Consider the following 16,000-nt stretch of genomic DNA (forward strand, 5'->3'; position numbering starts at 1 on the left):
CCATTCAAGCTGGAAATGTGATCATGTAACGTCTTCTTCAGGTGTTTCCTCTGTAAAACACCGTTTACATAACGTCAAATCTGTAGTATTTTCTCCTTTCCCTCCTTTTGTTCGCTGCTCCACATCCATGCAGGCTGGAGATGAACGTATGCAAATCAGATTATCATCCCAGACCTATATTTAGTGTTTATATTCACTTACGCGTAAGACGAACGCACAATGAGGCGACTGACGTGTAGAAATGAACGCTTATTGTTTCCTGGCTGCGCTAGTTTCTACAGATTCCATCCAAAGGAGCGTTTCAGACATTTAAGGAAATATTTCTTTAATTTGTGTTCCATTCTTTGGTGTTCTTCCTCTCTTTTCCTCTCTTCCTTCCATCCTCTAGGAGTCGGGTCTGGTCCCGGTTTCTGCCCGATAAAGGAAGTCTTTTCTTTCCTTTTATATTAAAAAAAAAGAAAGAAGATTTGATTTGATTTACTAAATTATAGAAGTGAAACACAAAAATCTGAATGTAATCTAACGGAATGGAGTCGTTTTAGCGCTAACTTCCTGGATCTCGTTGGCGTGAACGAAGGGCAAGTCGTGTTCACCGTGTGCGATTCCCCCTGATTCGAGCGATTTGAAGCTAATAATGTTTCTTTAGCCTTTAAAGTACGTGGCTGGTTTTTATCGCAGCTCTTCATCTCTTCTTTCACACATGGATGTCAGGAGGTCGGCTTCGATGGGGGGAATCTGTTGGATCATCTTTTTATGAGCCACGTTTTAAAGGTCGGCGATATTAGCAGGGCCACAGCTTTCGTTTGCTCGTGACGGCAGATGGTGGAGGATGAGGTGAACGTTAGAAATCAAATTCAACACTAATATTCACCTGCTTTTATTGTAATAATCCATTTTTTTGTGCAAAGATAAATGTATTATTGATATAATCTGCCTTTTTCTTGGTGAACCTCTCCAACAACCTCACCTGGGATTCACTTCTACCCCCCCCTTTTGTGACTTGGGACATACAATCAATCGATTGATGGATGGAGATCAAGCTAAAGCTAATCTGATCAAGTTTGTCACCTGATGCCTCAACCATCGTTAGTCACTCTGATAAGAGTGCCTTACGCTCCACCCCCTCAGGTGGAGGTGCTACCATACCATCCATCTTAGCGTCCATCTTTGACGACATGGGTCAAGGTTGGCGCCACAACCTTGTGAACAGTTGAAAACTCCCACAATGCATCATCTGCACAGACTATATCAGTACACCAACTGGAGGAAACAATGGACCGTCGTTGTCATTGGCGATTCCCCAACGAGGGAACGTTTCCTATCCTCCAGGTTGGCTTAGATTTTTCCCGGAAGCCAAACACTTTTAAAAAACGAGGACAAAATCGATTTAATTTGTGCCATTGATAAAGAAACAAGAATTATTGGAATGTCGTGGTTATTAATGTCAGGATCGATGAACAAAACCCGCAGACGCTCTAAATAAAGACATTTCTCCTGGATTTGTAAATGACAGTCATTAGCCTGTCATTAGCTCGCGCCTCCAGTAATTACTGTCTGCTGCTGTTATCTTGGGACGTGTTGACTGGCGTGTGTTGATGTGGTGCGTGTTAGCGCGTATTTCGGAGTGTATTTGTTCTGCAAAGAGGAATGACGGTGTGTATTTGGGAGCAGTGGTCCCTGCTGTAGAGATACTTATCGCTGCAGACACACACTCCGCTCCTGTGGTTAAACTCATGCATATTGATGCGTCGCCGTGTTTGTCTCCCACAAATTACGACGATGCCAAACAATGAAGGGATGCAGGCGGCGCTGATTGCACCAGGGGCCGGCCCAATAGGCTGGAGATCGAGGAAGGGAAGTGTAGCACATCACATAAGAATTACCCCTAATTTTATTACAGTAACCCCTCTTTACTCGCAGCTAACGCGTTCCAGGACCACCCGAGAAAAACAAAATTTCGCGATATAGCAATGAACAATTTTTTTTATTATTTACGATAATTTAGACGTTTATGACCCCCCCCCCCCAAACTGATATTAAACCACATTATGTCTGTACTACCTTTTCCCACACTCTGATTGTTAAAGTCAACTTTATTGTCAAGTGTACCATTCAGTATATTACAGTCATCTCTGACCCACGGTAAACAGGCAGTACAACAGGCAGTACAATAGGCAGTACAATAGGCAGTACAACACAGAACAGCAGGTAGTACAACACATGCAGTACAACAGGCAGTACAACACATGCAGTACATCACAAAGTACTTGAAAGTATTTCTTTAGAACATGGCAGTGTGCTGCATTCCGTGAGTCTCCGAACGTAGTGCAGCCAATAGCGTGCGCGTGCGGTGTCACGTGACTACCTACTGAAAATCCACGATGTAGTGAAGCCGTGCATCGTGAAGCGCGACTAAGCCAGGGAATACTGTACGCGTTTCTCCGATAAGTTTTGTCCGCTGCTCCTAGCGTGGCGGGTTCTTTTCCACCTGTATTTTTAGCCGTGTAATTGGTGGTCAGTTGCTTCGTGTCGTTTCTGCTCTGCTAACACAAGCCTGCCAGCGCCGGCAGACAGAAATAGAGAGCAACAGCGGTCGTGGGCAGGAGAGGAAACCTACACACTTAACATTCGCATCATATTACTGCCACGCCGCATCACCGCAAGAGAAAGAGAGCGCAGAGAATCCCAACAGATGGTCCAAAGGAAGCGTTATGCATGTTGGGTTCATGTCTTACGAGCTCCTGCGTGTAATCGCACACCGAGGTGCAAACTCACAACAGGAAGGTGTCGATTTAGCGGATGCTAAATTGTGTTTCTTATGCGATGCAATCAGGGAAACCTTTTCCCTTTTGTATTTTTTGTTTTGTTTTGTGAATCAAACCTGAGGACGTTGGCAGATAGCGACCGCAGGTGATGCACAATTCATGACGCCATCAGCAGCGGCGTTTCGCTCCTCGATGAATATTTCTCTTTCACCTGCAGTCGTGTCATCTCAGCATCTCGGCTGAAACGCTCCTGAGTCGGCGGCTCTTAGCGAACCCGCCGAGCCTTCATCCTCCCTGTTGCTGCAGTTTATCGACCCCGGTCTATTTCCAGGAGGCGATGGGCTGCTAAATTAACTCACAGTGCACTGATAATGTCACCCAAACCACCTACGTCACCTCGCCCCGCTGGAGGAACCACTAGAGCAGCTAGAACTCCCCCCCGACCGACGCCGACCTGACATCAGGACGCCAACACGAGCATCGATGCGCGTTCACGGGTTCGTGGGACTTTTGTGGGCGCTGGTTGCCACAGAAACAGGGCAGAGCTTGTTTTTTGAGGCCTTTCGATCGAGGCAATCGATTAGACGAGTTTTGACACGTCAAAGCACGCTAGCCCCGTTCGCTTTCCAGACAACCAAGTTGGATGTTAGCATGTAGCTTTATATGAGTAGAGGAAAATGCTAACAGCGATGTTCACTCATGCGCTAGCTGCACGCTGTGCCAGAATGACGGCGACGGCGGTAGAACCGATCCGGAGCGCCGGCGTCTATACCCATTATTTTATCCCAGACTGTTTTCCTCACTTTGAACTCAAACTCCCATGATTCCTTTGGTGTGGATCCGAGCCCACCACTGTTTGAGTCCGTTCACATCTTTTCCATGAGTCGCTGCAAAAATGGTTTCATTAAAAACAGGACTGAATGCTTTTATTCTGGCGGGGCGGCTGGAAGCCGCCGTCAGCTGATGCTTCCTTATCGTCCCTGAAGAGCTTAAATTAAACTTTATGATGAATTAATAAAACCAGACAGAGATTTATAACCAGAATAAAACTATTTGATGTCTCGTGGAAAATCTGGAGGAAGTCCGGTCGAGAAACGCAGGAAATGGGCGGAGTTTCCAATTTAAGTCAGACTAGAATACTTAAATTGGGTTATTTACAGATCCATAAATATATTTTAATTTAGAATGACAAAACATTGTTTATTTGTTTAGACCCCCACCTCCAGACCCCCCCATTACAAACATGTGCTGTGCGACAAGTTAGCCAGCCTAGCGTTACAGTTAGCGCATTGGTGTTTTTATGACCAATGGGATGAGAGAATCTCAGACTGAATGTGTTGTTGTGTGTGTGTGTGTGTGTGTGTGTGTGTGTGTGTGTGTGTGTGTGTGTGTGTGTGTGTGTGTGTGTGTGTGTGTGTGTGTGTGTGTGTGTGTGGCAGCGGAGTGGAGAGGAGAGCTGACATGAGACGCTGTGAAGCATCACTCTGTGATATCCCATGACATTTACTGCTGTCCAGTCCACACACACACACACACACACACACACACACACACACACACACACACACACACACACACACACACACAAAACCTTTAACCAGTCGCCCGCACTCGATTGAAGAACCCCTGATGGAAAATTCTAGGAGAAGAAGCTCTGTGATGGAGGGAGGGGGGGCGGGGCACAGTGATAGAGAGGGAGGAGTCAGGCAGGGCATGCCGCTAGAAGCTACATGCTAACAACAGTTGGAGGTCAGATATGCAAATTAAGTCTGACCAGAGAACTTTTGTTTTTCGTTTAAAGCCTCAGCTTCGCGATTCGAACCCTTTATGCACAGATTTAAAAGATGACAGTGTAGACGGGTGTAAACCGGTTTAAATCCCTTTAAACCGGTTTAAATCCGTTTAAACTTATTTAAACCGGCTTAAATCAGTTTAAACCGGTTTCAACATCAGCTTATAGGAAGAGCGGAGCGCTATATTACTCCACCAGATCACATATTCAACCTTTAACAAACACCAAAATAACTTGCCCCTGTCTCCATCGCTCTCCGTAACTATTTATTTCGTTTTATCGTCGATTGATCGCCATGGAAACTGGAGGTCGTTTACCTCCTGCGCGTCTCTTTGGATGCAATAAAAACAAGGGAGGGAAGACGAGAGAGAGAGAGAGAGGCCTTGAAAGAGTGACGCCACGCAGGGAGGTATTAACAATTCATTCGGCCCCCGCTGACATACACTTTCAGCCCCGCCCCCAGCCCCCCCATCTCCATCAGCTTCTGGCACATCCAGATCTTTTTGGATTCTGGTGCCGGTGAATTTCAGCCAGCCTCCTAAACAACCACCCTAACCCCCCCACTACACAACATCAAATGCTTTGGTCCAATGGGACCGCCCCCTCAGCCCCGCCCTATGCTGGACCACAAATACCCCGCCCACCGGTGACCTGTCAGGTGTATTGCTTTGACCTGAAGAAGATCTAGATTAAATTTCTAACTGCTGATTGAAATTAAATTACATTTTTTACACATTTTTATAAAAAATTTTTTATTTTAAAATGTTTATTTTGATGCTCAACTTTAACACACCCATCCCCTACGAGCCAATCAGAACGCCTAGAATAAATTCAAATAAAATTACATTTTTTATACATTTTATACATCTAGATTAAATTTATTACTGCTGATTCAAATAAAATTAAAAAAATGTATACGTTTTTATAAATTTTTTTAATTTAAAATTTTTTTTTTTGATGCTCAACTTTAACACACCCATCCCCGATGAGCCAATCAGAAAGCCTCTTGACCTTATTTGTCCTTCCATCTCATTTTGCCTGCTTTGACCTGCTGTGAGGCGCCACCCGCTGGTCGGATGCGTGGCGGGAAAACGGCGCCACCTGCAGCTTCGCAGGCCGACGTCAAACTTTAATCGAGTCTCTGATGGGAATGGAGAAAGAAGATCCTGACGCGCCACGGAGGCGTCTCCTGTTCGCTAATGGAGTCGTTTGTCAAGTGGACGGACGGACGGACTAAACGGCTCCTCGTGTTTCGGCGGCGAGCTTTAGAAGCTAAACTGCCGAGGTAGGCAACTCCCATGAGCCTCTTTTCAGGAAGGCACTCAGCGGTGGAAATGAAATAACCCAGAGATAATCCCGGCAGCGTTAGCCCAACGGCTGTCGTCATTACTTAAACCGGCGAAATAAGAAAGCGCTGACCGTGCGGTTTCATCCGACCGTGAGATCCGACGCCGGAGTGTGTGTGTGTGTGTGTGTGTGTGTGTGTCAGCCTGGGTACCCCGCTGGGCGACACCTCCGGTTGGTGTCTGCCCTCATTATCGACGGCTAGCCGGAGAGAAGCGCTGACTCAGCAGAAGCGCCGCCGCGCGCAGCCGTCGTTTTACGTGAGTTAATTCGCTTTAAAGAAAATTTCTTTATTTTTCGTTTTTTTATCCCGACTCTTCCACCTTTACACATTCAACTTCCTGTCGATCCCGTCTGACTGTTAGCGCTGCTAGCATCAGATGCTAACGCAGGCACGCCTCGGCCTGCTAACCTGACAGCTCAGTGTTTTTGTTAAAGCGACATTTAAAAAAAAAAAAATTTTCTATTCTGACGGGTGGGCGAGGGTGATTGTGAGGTTATATGTTTTAGAGCATCTTAGTTGTTTTGCATGTGCATATCTGCGTGTGTGTGTCTGTGTGTGTGTGTGTGTGTGTGTGTGTGTGTCTGTGTGTGTGTGTGTGTGTGTGTGTCTTTAGCCCACACACAGCCTATCTTTATCCACACTGTATCTACAGTCGTTGCAGACGGAGACCCGATTCTAGGTCTTCATCATCATCATAACCTGTCCATCACCACGGTAACCTGTTCTCACCACGGTAACCTGTCCATCACCATGGTAACCTGTTCTCACCACGGTAACCTGTCCATCACCATGGTAACCTGTTCTCACCACGCCAACCTGTCCATCACCACAGTAACCTGTCCATCACCACAGTAACCTGTTCTTACCATGGTAACCTGTTCTCACCATGGTAACTTGTTCTCACCACAGTAACCTGTCCATCACCACAGTAACCTGTCCATCACCACGGTAACCTGTTCTTACCATCGTAACTTGTTCTCACCATGGTAACTTGTTCTCACCACGGTAACCTGTCCATCACCACAGTAACCTGTCCATCACCACGGTAACCTGTTCTTACCATGGTAACTTGTTCTCACCATGGTAACTTGTTCTCACCACGGTAACCTGTCCATCACCACAGTAACCTGTCCATCACCACAGTAACCTGTTCTTACCATGGTAACCTGTTCTCACCATGGTAACTTGTTCTCACCACGGTAACTTGTTCTCACCACGGTAACCTGTCCATCACCACAGTAACCTGTCCATCACCACGGTAACCTGTTCTTACCATGGTAACTTGTTCTCACCATAGTAACTTGTTCTCACCACGGTAACCTGTCCATCACCACGGTAACCTGCCCAACATTAGCTTAGTCTGTCGTTAGCTTCTTCAGCGTTGTTATTCAGACAGATCCGGTGCCCGGGCGCCGACTGGTTCTCGGTTCTGGTTTCCGTGGAAACGGATGCTCTCCTTAACGTCCTGGTTCCACCTGGTTCGAGCGCGTCAGCATCATGGTGATCCTGCTGAACTGCATGACCCTGGGGATGTACCAACCCTGTGAGAACATCGACTGCTCCTCAGACCGCTGCCAGATCCTACAGGTACACACACACACACACACACACACACACACACACACACACACACACACACACACACACACACACGATTGTCACATCACGATCCGGTTGGAACCAAACCGTTTCTTGATTCATTTTGAGCCTGAAGGCTCTGGTTTGTACGGACAGCTGCAGCAGGCCGTCGTCACCACAGAAACAAAGACTGAGAAGAAAAGGTGGATTTTCTCTTTCCAGGTTTGGACTTCAGAGAAACTTTTACTCCAGTCCTGCTTCTACAAAACCAGCAATGAAACATGCTCCAAAGTTTTAAAAAAAAGATGATTTATATCGATATTTGTGGCAAAAACACTCTTTAGCTAATAATTTATTTACTCTATCGCAGCTGCCAGGAACCCAAAGCGTGCCGGGACCTTGACTTTTATTTACCCAGGAGTTGGAGCTTCTTTACGGCACCTTGAGGATGTTGCCTTCCTGTCTCTGAAGCACTTTGTTCATCTATAAATAAAGTTTTACGCGGGATCATTCATATTTCATCCGAGGCACCGGTTTCACATGCTAACGGGGGACTTCCAGGAAGTGCGTCCGTTTATTCCAGCGATCCGTGACTCACCGCTAACACGCTAGCGGCGACCGCCGATCTCTCTGGCAAGTCGCTCAAGTTTGCCTTTGGCTTCCGTCCGAGACGTCCTGAGTGGGCGTAACATCTGTGCGCTAGCGCCGCGGCGCCGAACCCCGTATGTCCTCGGCCCGGCGGTGGCGAATCTCTCGTTGAATCACCCCGCCATCCTGTTTCTTCGGCACTCTCGCACAAACATACACAAGTCAGCGCACTCCTCCTGCAACCGCCAACAAACACGGGGGGATTGATCCGACGCCCACAGGGAGGCGGCTGCTGGGTTGGACCTAATAGAATTTCTCCTCCCAGTGTCTATAGGCCCTATTCAATACCAGCATGGATTTAGCGGGCTACGGCGCCGCGGTCAATAGACTGCTCTCAGAAAATACGTCCTTCAATAGCGTGATTTCGCTGCTGCCTCACCAGGGCGATCTATAAGCTCTAACAAACGTGGACTTAAAGCCCTTTGGAGGCTCGTTGGTCGTGGACGTGGACCGATCAGTGGGTGGGGTCGGACCGGAACGTCAGGATGATGACCTCCGTTCCACTTTAGCGTTTTAGCTTGTTTGATAGATTTTGTTTCGGGGTAAAGACTGGAGTCGGACGAGCGTTCAGACGTTTAGATGGTGAGAGAATCCCAACAAGAACGGATCGGGCTTGAGAAGCATCGGCTCTTTGATCCGGTGACTCTGAAGGAGGAAAAAGCGCCGACGCTTCCGAGTTCGTTCTCATGTCGTGATGTTTTCACGTCTGAGTACATACATTTATTTATGTTCATTTATTTATTCATCGCTGTTCACTATTTGCAATACTGTGGTAATAAAACATCAAATGATTTTCACTTCCTCCTCCTCCTCCTCCTTCCACATCCGACTGTGATGTCATCAAGACGAGACCAGAGACGTGTCCGACTGTTTGACGGACGAACGGCTGTTTTTGTTTAAATAAATGAGATGTTTTAAAGTCGATGTGAGAACAAATTAAACATTTGTCCGCCTGATATAAAACTCTGATTTAAGACCCAATACCAGTGTAGCATGCTAAGACTGTAGAATGCTAAGATTGAAGCTAACATGCTGAAATAACATCATAAACCAGATAAATATTAGCCAAAAGCATTCATCCATGTGCACATGCTAGCATGCTGCTGTTAGCTTTCAACTCAAAATGCTAACAAAGACATAGGAAATAGGAAAGAGATAGGAAAATCATTATCATTAAAAGATTTATTATAATATAAACATTTTAATTTTATGTAATATTTATAGTATGTATATTATATTATATAATTATCTCATCATTATTATATATTATTATTATTATTATTATATAACATCCATGTTATATAATATATGTTATATATAAAATGTATTAAAATTGTAGCACGTTAACATGCTAAATAAGACCATAAATTGGATAAATATGCACGCGTATGCTAACACACTAATGTTAGCTGTGAACTAAAAATGCCAACATGGCTGGGAGATAGGAAAATCAGTATATCATTAAAAAAATTATTATAATATGATATATAATATACATTCTATATGTAATATTTATAATATGTGCATTTTATAATTATGTAATTAGTCATTATTATATTATTATTATTATATAACATCCATATTATATAATATGTATATTATATATAAGATTTATTAAAATTGTAGCATGCTAACATGCTAAATAAGACCACATACTACTTGTCAACTCAAAATGCTAACATGGCTGTGGCTCATTTAGTCGACACATGAAGATCAATACATATAATCAGCGCTTATGGATTATGGATCGGACGCTCAGAGATGAACAGACATAACAGAACAGGGGAGGAGAGCGGCTAAAAGGTCAACCAACGGTGGTGTCGTTCACTTTGACGAAGGTAAAGGTGGCCAACGTTGGCACGTCCCCCTTCCAGATTGGACAAAGCCTCCCGTCAAGGCCCGCCCCCTGAATCCAGCCGCCGCCCACACGTGTCTTCACCTCTAACTCCCTCAACGCGGAGAAGAAAAGCTGCTAATCCGCGCTTTTGCTCACAACAGCAATAACAGGAAGTGGAGATCTTTGATTTATTTGTGTTTTTTTCCCTCCTAGTCTTTTAATTAGATGGTTGATTAAAGCTGTGAGAGAGGGAGGGGGGCTGGGGGGGCGTGGGCTTAACTCTGATTACTGCTCAAACAAATTATTCTCCATTACCCCACCAATTAGGGCAAACTGCCCCACTGGGGAGGCGAGGGAGAGGGAGAGGGGGGAGGAGACGGGCTACATGTATGAAGCCGTTCCCTCGACAAATCGTTTGCCTCTCCGCGCCGGTTACCTCTATAGTTCATCTTTTTTTTTTTTTTAACTTCCTGTCAGGAATGACATCGTCTTCCTCTCCTTCTTGACTCCTTCTCCTCTTTGTCCTCCCCCAGGCTTTCGACGCCTTCATCTACATCTTCTTCGCACTGGAGATGGTGGTGAAGATGGTGGCCCTGGGGATCTTCGGGCGCCGCTGTTACCTCGGGGACACGTGGAACCGGCTGGACTTCTTTATCGTCATGGCCGGGTGAGGACCCTCCCCCTTTATCCCCTTTGTCTGACGGGAAACAGGCGGGACAATGACGGCCTGATTCCATTCACATGCCTCACAAAGACATGTGATTTACATGCTAATAGAAAAATTGTACAAATGAACATATAATGGAGCCAATCAAAACGGGCTTCCTGGTCCTGAAGGGAGGCGGATGCAGACCTCCGCCCTTCAATATTAACGCGGTGATGTCATTGGTGTTCAAGAAAGACCGCCAACAATAACGTAAATCAACAAATCATAGTCAACATTGAGCTTTGTACCAATTGATCTCCTACGGCGGACAGTCTGTGACTGTTCTCGAACGATCGCTCATCAATGCACGCAAAATTCGCCAACATACTCAAAATTTGTGGCACTGTAAGTTGCTGGCAGTCACGTGATACCGCATTCCTTTGGCTGACGGCATCCGGAAGTGCGCTAAGTTCCATGAGTCTCGAACTTCTGTGAGACACAAAAGTGTTTTAAACAGTCGGTAATACTTTGCACCATTTTGTTCTCATTCCAAGTATTTCTTCAAACAATTGCCGGTGAAACATCACCCATAAACCAAATCTCCAATCAAAAGCGAGGTCTGATTGTTGATTTCACGAGATTAGAGTTCATAAATGTTCCACATTGGGTATCAAAACCTTCAAATGTTAGTCTTGGATGGTTTTTAGAGTCTTGAAAACCTTCAAATGTTAGTCTTGGATGGTTGTTAGAGTCTTGACCTGTCCTCATGTCCCAACATCCTTTGTTCCGTAAGTGGATCAGTCACCTTGACGCTAGATTCTGCTGTTTCCAATGAGGTTGTGTTGCTTTACTTGCCATTAAAAACTTCTGATGATGAAGAGCAGAACTTCATCAAAGCCAGTTGGTACTTGCGTTGGCAATTAGCAAGGTTGTTCAGGACAAAGTCACCTCCGGTAAGAAGAAAAATCTTGTCAGACGAAAACAACCAAATGTTCCTTTGATTTAGGAACTTCACGTCTGATTTAGACGTCACTTTTGAAGCGTAATTATTAAATCCTACGTCTTCCTCCCCTCATGAGACGTGACTAACAAGCCGAGTCGGCGTGCCGTACGTTGGTGTGAACACCAGACCCCTGCATTCGCGCAATCATCATTAGTAATTCCACTAAACGGGAAAACAAAGAAAAGGAATTGCTGCCAAAAACCGGCAGGAAATGGATAATTCCAAGTCTTGACAATTAAAAATGGTTTGACGGCTCAAAACTATCCTGTTGTACTTGTGGGTTTTTTGTGGTTGACATCATTAGCGTGGAGACGGATGTCCTCGCAAACAAAAGACGCAACTTGGACCATGTTGTGTGAGGATGCCGGGTGAATGTCTCATCTGTCAGCTGGAGGTTTTTCAGCCAAACGGAACGTTCTCGTAACGGATCCAAGGGATTCCTGGGCAAATCAGTCTTTCCATTTCCATTCTCTTCATCCTCCTCTCGTTTTTCCCTCGAGGGAAGGTGAGCGCTTTTCTTCCCGTTGCTTGTTACTCTACATCTCCCATCCGTCTTGGCTGACGCTTCCAGCACCATCTTGCTTTTCCTACATGCGTTTAATCTCCGTCTTATCTCCCCCCCGACGCCGCTTCCTCGACCTCTTTCTCCTCGCGTCGCCCTTTTCCTTCCAGATGCCGCCTCTCAGATCCGTCGCCCGCCGTCTGAAGGCGGAACCTGAAGGCGTTCCGGAGAGATAGAGCTGCTGCCACCAATTATTCCGTGCTCGTTCGTCCACCACATGTGGCACGTGTAGCAGCTAGGATGGGGGGGCCGTGATAAAACGTCGCGCCCCTGGGAGAATAGCGTGCTGCAAACAGTAGCCGCAGCCAAACGGCGGGGAGGGGATTAGGAGCACACCGGGCGGCGCTCGGCTGGGCCCTTCATCCGAACCAGACCCTCCATGCGGCTCTTTGTGATCCTGATGCCGGAGCTGGGGGCCTGCCGTTGGGGGCCTGCCGCTGGGGGCCTGCCGCTGGGGGCCTGCCGCTGGTTTGGCATTTTTAATTCCGACAAACAAAACAGCGACTGAAAGCCCGGCGGGTCGGACTCGTGCATTCTGACGCAAATGAGCCGCCGTTGGTTTCGAGGGCGGCGGCTGACCGGTTTCAGAGGCTGATGGATTTGTTCCGCGGACCTTTAAGAGTCGGGATGTAGGTCCTGCACCTTTAACCTGTTGGGGTTATTCCAGGTCGAGCCTGATGTACGGATACGGGAACGCTGAAGCTGTTATATCCGAGTCAACGGTGATTAAAGACAAGCAGGGATTTATATTTCTATCCTCGTCTGGCTTGTTTTCTATTTAATTAAGTATAAAATCAAATTAAAAAACAAATTAAACTAATAAATGATGCATAAATACAGGACTCGTTTCGCTCCAGATGCTGTTTTACTCTGTTAGACCTTTTGATTAAACTACTTCCTGTTTGCGCCCCCCCGCCCCCCATCCTCAGCTGGTTCACACCCGGGTCCAGGTTTCTGGAGGAGAACACTGATTGCAATGCGACATACAACCATTTTAAAGCTTCTTTAGGTCATGTGATTGCAGCCCCGTCATGTTGTCGCCGTGGTAACGGCGAGTTGTGAGTCCCACGGGGGGGTTCCTGGTGGATTGGGGGTGCGTGCTCTGCAACCTGATAGCAGGTCAGGGGTAATTGAGAACGACAGAGGTAAAGTTTTCATTTCTGAGTTTTATTCTCATGACCTACTCTGTAGGTAAACCAGCTGTTCTGGGGTTGTCCTGCTCTTCCTCCTTCCTGTCACATGACCGGAAGAGATCGTTCACAGACGCGACAAATGTTTATTTTTTCCGTCTAGCTGATGGTGTGACGTTGGTCTCCGTTCCCCTTTCCTCCCCCTTCCTCGATGTTTTTCCTTTGACGCCCCCCCCCCCAGCTGGGACAGTGATGGCGGTTTGGTGACGTGCGACAGAACGGCCTCCACAGGACGTCCGTTCAGATCTCCAGTTGTTGATTACACGTGCCGTTGCTCTCGGTTGTGGCGATATCACCGCAGCTAATAACTGACGCTAATGCTAATCCCCGGAGCGCGGCGCCGCTGTGTTTCCCCTCTGCAGACAGGAGAACGAGGAAGGAACGTAAAACAAAATGAAGTATAGAAGAGAGAGAGATGAGTCGGACCGTTGGAGTCGGACCGTTGGAGTTGGACCGTTGGAGTTGGACCGTTGGAGTTGGACCGTTGGCGCCGGTGCCGGTTCGGCGTTCTGCCCCCTGCCTGGGCCTGGAGATTGGAGGATTTGCTATGGAAACGCTTCCTGGTTGTTGAACCACGCTGGAGGCGGAGAAACCGTTGGATTGGATGAAGTTCTGTGACATCATGAACCCAACAATGACTCTGAAATTATTCTAGAGGCAGGTTTTTCTGGTCCCAGACCATCTCATTGAGGCAGGGGTCGGTCTTGCAGACCTTTCTTATTGACTTTCCTTTCAATATGGCGGCCGTCGATCGGTGCAGTGCAGAAAGGATGATCACATGACTCCGTCTAACCAATTAGGGGCCATTCAGGCGAGGTGACACTAACATTCACGTACTTTTTCTAACCGGAGAAGCGGTAGACGTGAACCAGAACCGTCTCCCTGGCGAGAGACTAGTCTCGCTTGTCTCGGGCGTGTTCGTAGATCCCCTGGCGTCCGTTTCAGGAGTTATCGGCGAACGCAGGCCTTCGCTTTTTCACCTCCTCTCCCAGGATTCCATCCATCCTCCTCCTCATATCTACCTCCACCATTCAGGACGAGGAGATGCGGGAAAACGGAGCCGACATCAAAGCCTGAAGGCATTTCTTGGGCCGTCCTATTGTTGAGGCGACGTCGGGGATTCATCGTCTCCTCTTCCTCCTCGGCTCAGACTGTTGCTCGCTCAGGCAACTGTAGCTCGGAATCATCAGCAGAACAACCGCCGCTCCGTTGGCAATCCCAAGCACCCAATTTCTCGCCGCGGTGCCACCATTGTCGCAGACGGCGCTCGCGTGATTGGCTCCTGATGAGCGACGCTGCGCAGAAGTTAAGCTCCTCAGGGGGGAAGTCGCGGCGGCGGGAAACGATGCCGGCTTGCTTTTTTTTTTTGTTTCTGTAATAGATTTTTTCTAAAGTGCGTCGTTCTTTTCATAGCAGGAAGGATTTATCGGCTTTTACAGCACCTTAAATCTTATTACATGTGTTTCTTCGCCGCCGCGGAACGTCGCCGCGTTCTGCCGCGGGTTTAAGGTCAACGAGGTGATTCGGCGTTTGAAGGTGGAGCGGCTGGTTCCTTTATTGATTACTCGGGTGGGGGAGGGGAGGAGGTTGTGTTTAAATGTAAATGCTCAGGTGCTAAACAAGCGCTTTGTGTTGCGTGTGATTGATGGACTTCCTGCGGCGCCGGCGTTCCGTTTCTGCTGATAAAAACCGAGGGGAGATCTCTTTCTAGATAAAAGCGCGAGAGCGTCCTGCATCGCTTCAGAGCACCTCTTGTGATTTGCACATCACAGGTGTTTGCTAGCTCTTTGTGGGGGTTTTTTGGGGGGGGGGTGTAGCTACACCCCGCCGCCGGCGCCGGATGAGCTGCTGATGTGCTGAGTCAGGCGTCCCGTCGTCGTGCAGTGATCACGTTGCGATCCGCGACCTCAGGTGAGGAGGACGTCCTACCGAGGCTACCGTTAGCATTCCCCTTCCTGTTGCTAACGGTTACAGCTAATGATGAGGAGGAAGAGGAGGAGCAGGTGGGAAGATCTGCATTAATCACGTTTAATACTTCACTTACTCCAGCAGTCGTTTCAGCGCCATTAATATATACAGTATATACCAGCAATAAAACGCGTGTGTGTGTGTGTGTGTGTGTGTGTGTGTGTGTGTTTCCATTTCAATGCAAACACTCATTTGCGCTGCATATTTAATGCTTTAAGCTAGCGTCGCTGTGTGAAGCGTTCCTCTCATTAAGCGACATACGTGTGTGTGTGTGTGTGTGTGCTTCAGCACGCTTCCCGCTACACGCTAACGCCGCCGCATTCTAATTGGACGAGGAGGCGGGAGGTGATGGAGTTAATGATCCCGAGCAGATCGGAGGTGACACGCAGACGTCTGTTGAGACAAATGCTGCGCGAGGAGGGCGGGGTCAGGTGGGGTCAGGTGGGGTCGCGTGAGCACGACGTCATCGACAGGTGTGAGGCGGTGAAGGGGTTAAACGCAGAAATCGACTTGAAGCAATAAAAAAAAAAAAAAAAACATCTTAAAGAGTTTGTGAGCTGGAAAAGTTGATAGAGGAGGAAGACGAGTAGCACTGCTGCAGATGTGTGTGTGTGTGTGTGTGTGTGTGTGTGTGTGTGTGTGTGTGTGTGTGTGTGTGTGTGT

At 47.3% G+C, this 16,000-nt stretch overlaps 1 protein-coding gene across 1 annotated transcript in view; it reads left to right on the plus strand.

Moving 5' to 3' along the window:
- Nucleotides 1-7,385: 7,385 nt before the first annotated feature.
- The window catches only part of LOC137600666 (voltage-dependent T-type calcium channel subunit alpha-1I-like), a 65,383-nt gene continuing 56,768 nt past the window's right edge, over nt 7,386-16,000 (plus strand). Inside the window, exons 1-2 of the mRNA XM_068322402.1 lie at nt 7,386-7,492; nt 10,502-10,635. Coding sequence (XP_068178503.1) covers nt 7,403-7,492; nt 10,502-10,635 — 224 coding nt within the window. The 5' untranslated portion in view covers nt 7,386-7,402. The remainder of the gene's footprint in view (nt 7,493-10,501; nt 10,636-16,000) is intronic.

This window comes from Antennarius striatus, chromosome 8 (genome assembly GCF_040054535.1).
Source record: "Antennarius striatus isolate MH-2024 chromosome 8, ASM4005453v1, whole genome shotgun sequence".
Lineage (NCBI taxonomy): Eukaryota > Metazoa > Chordata > Actinopteri > Lophiiformes > Antennariidae > Antennarius > Antennarius striatus.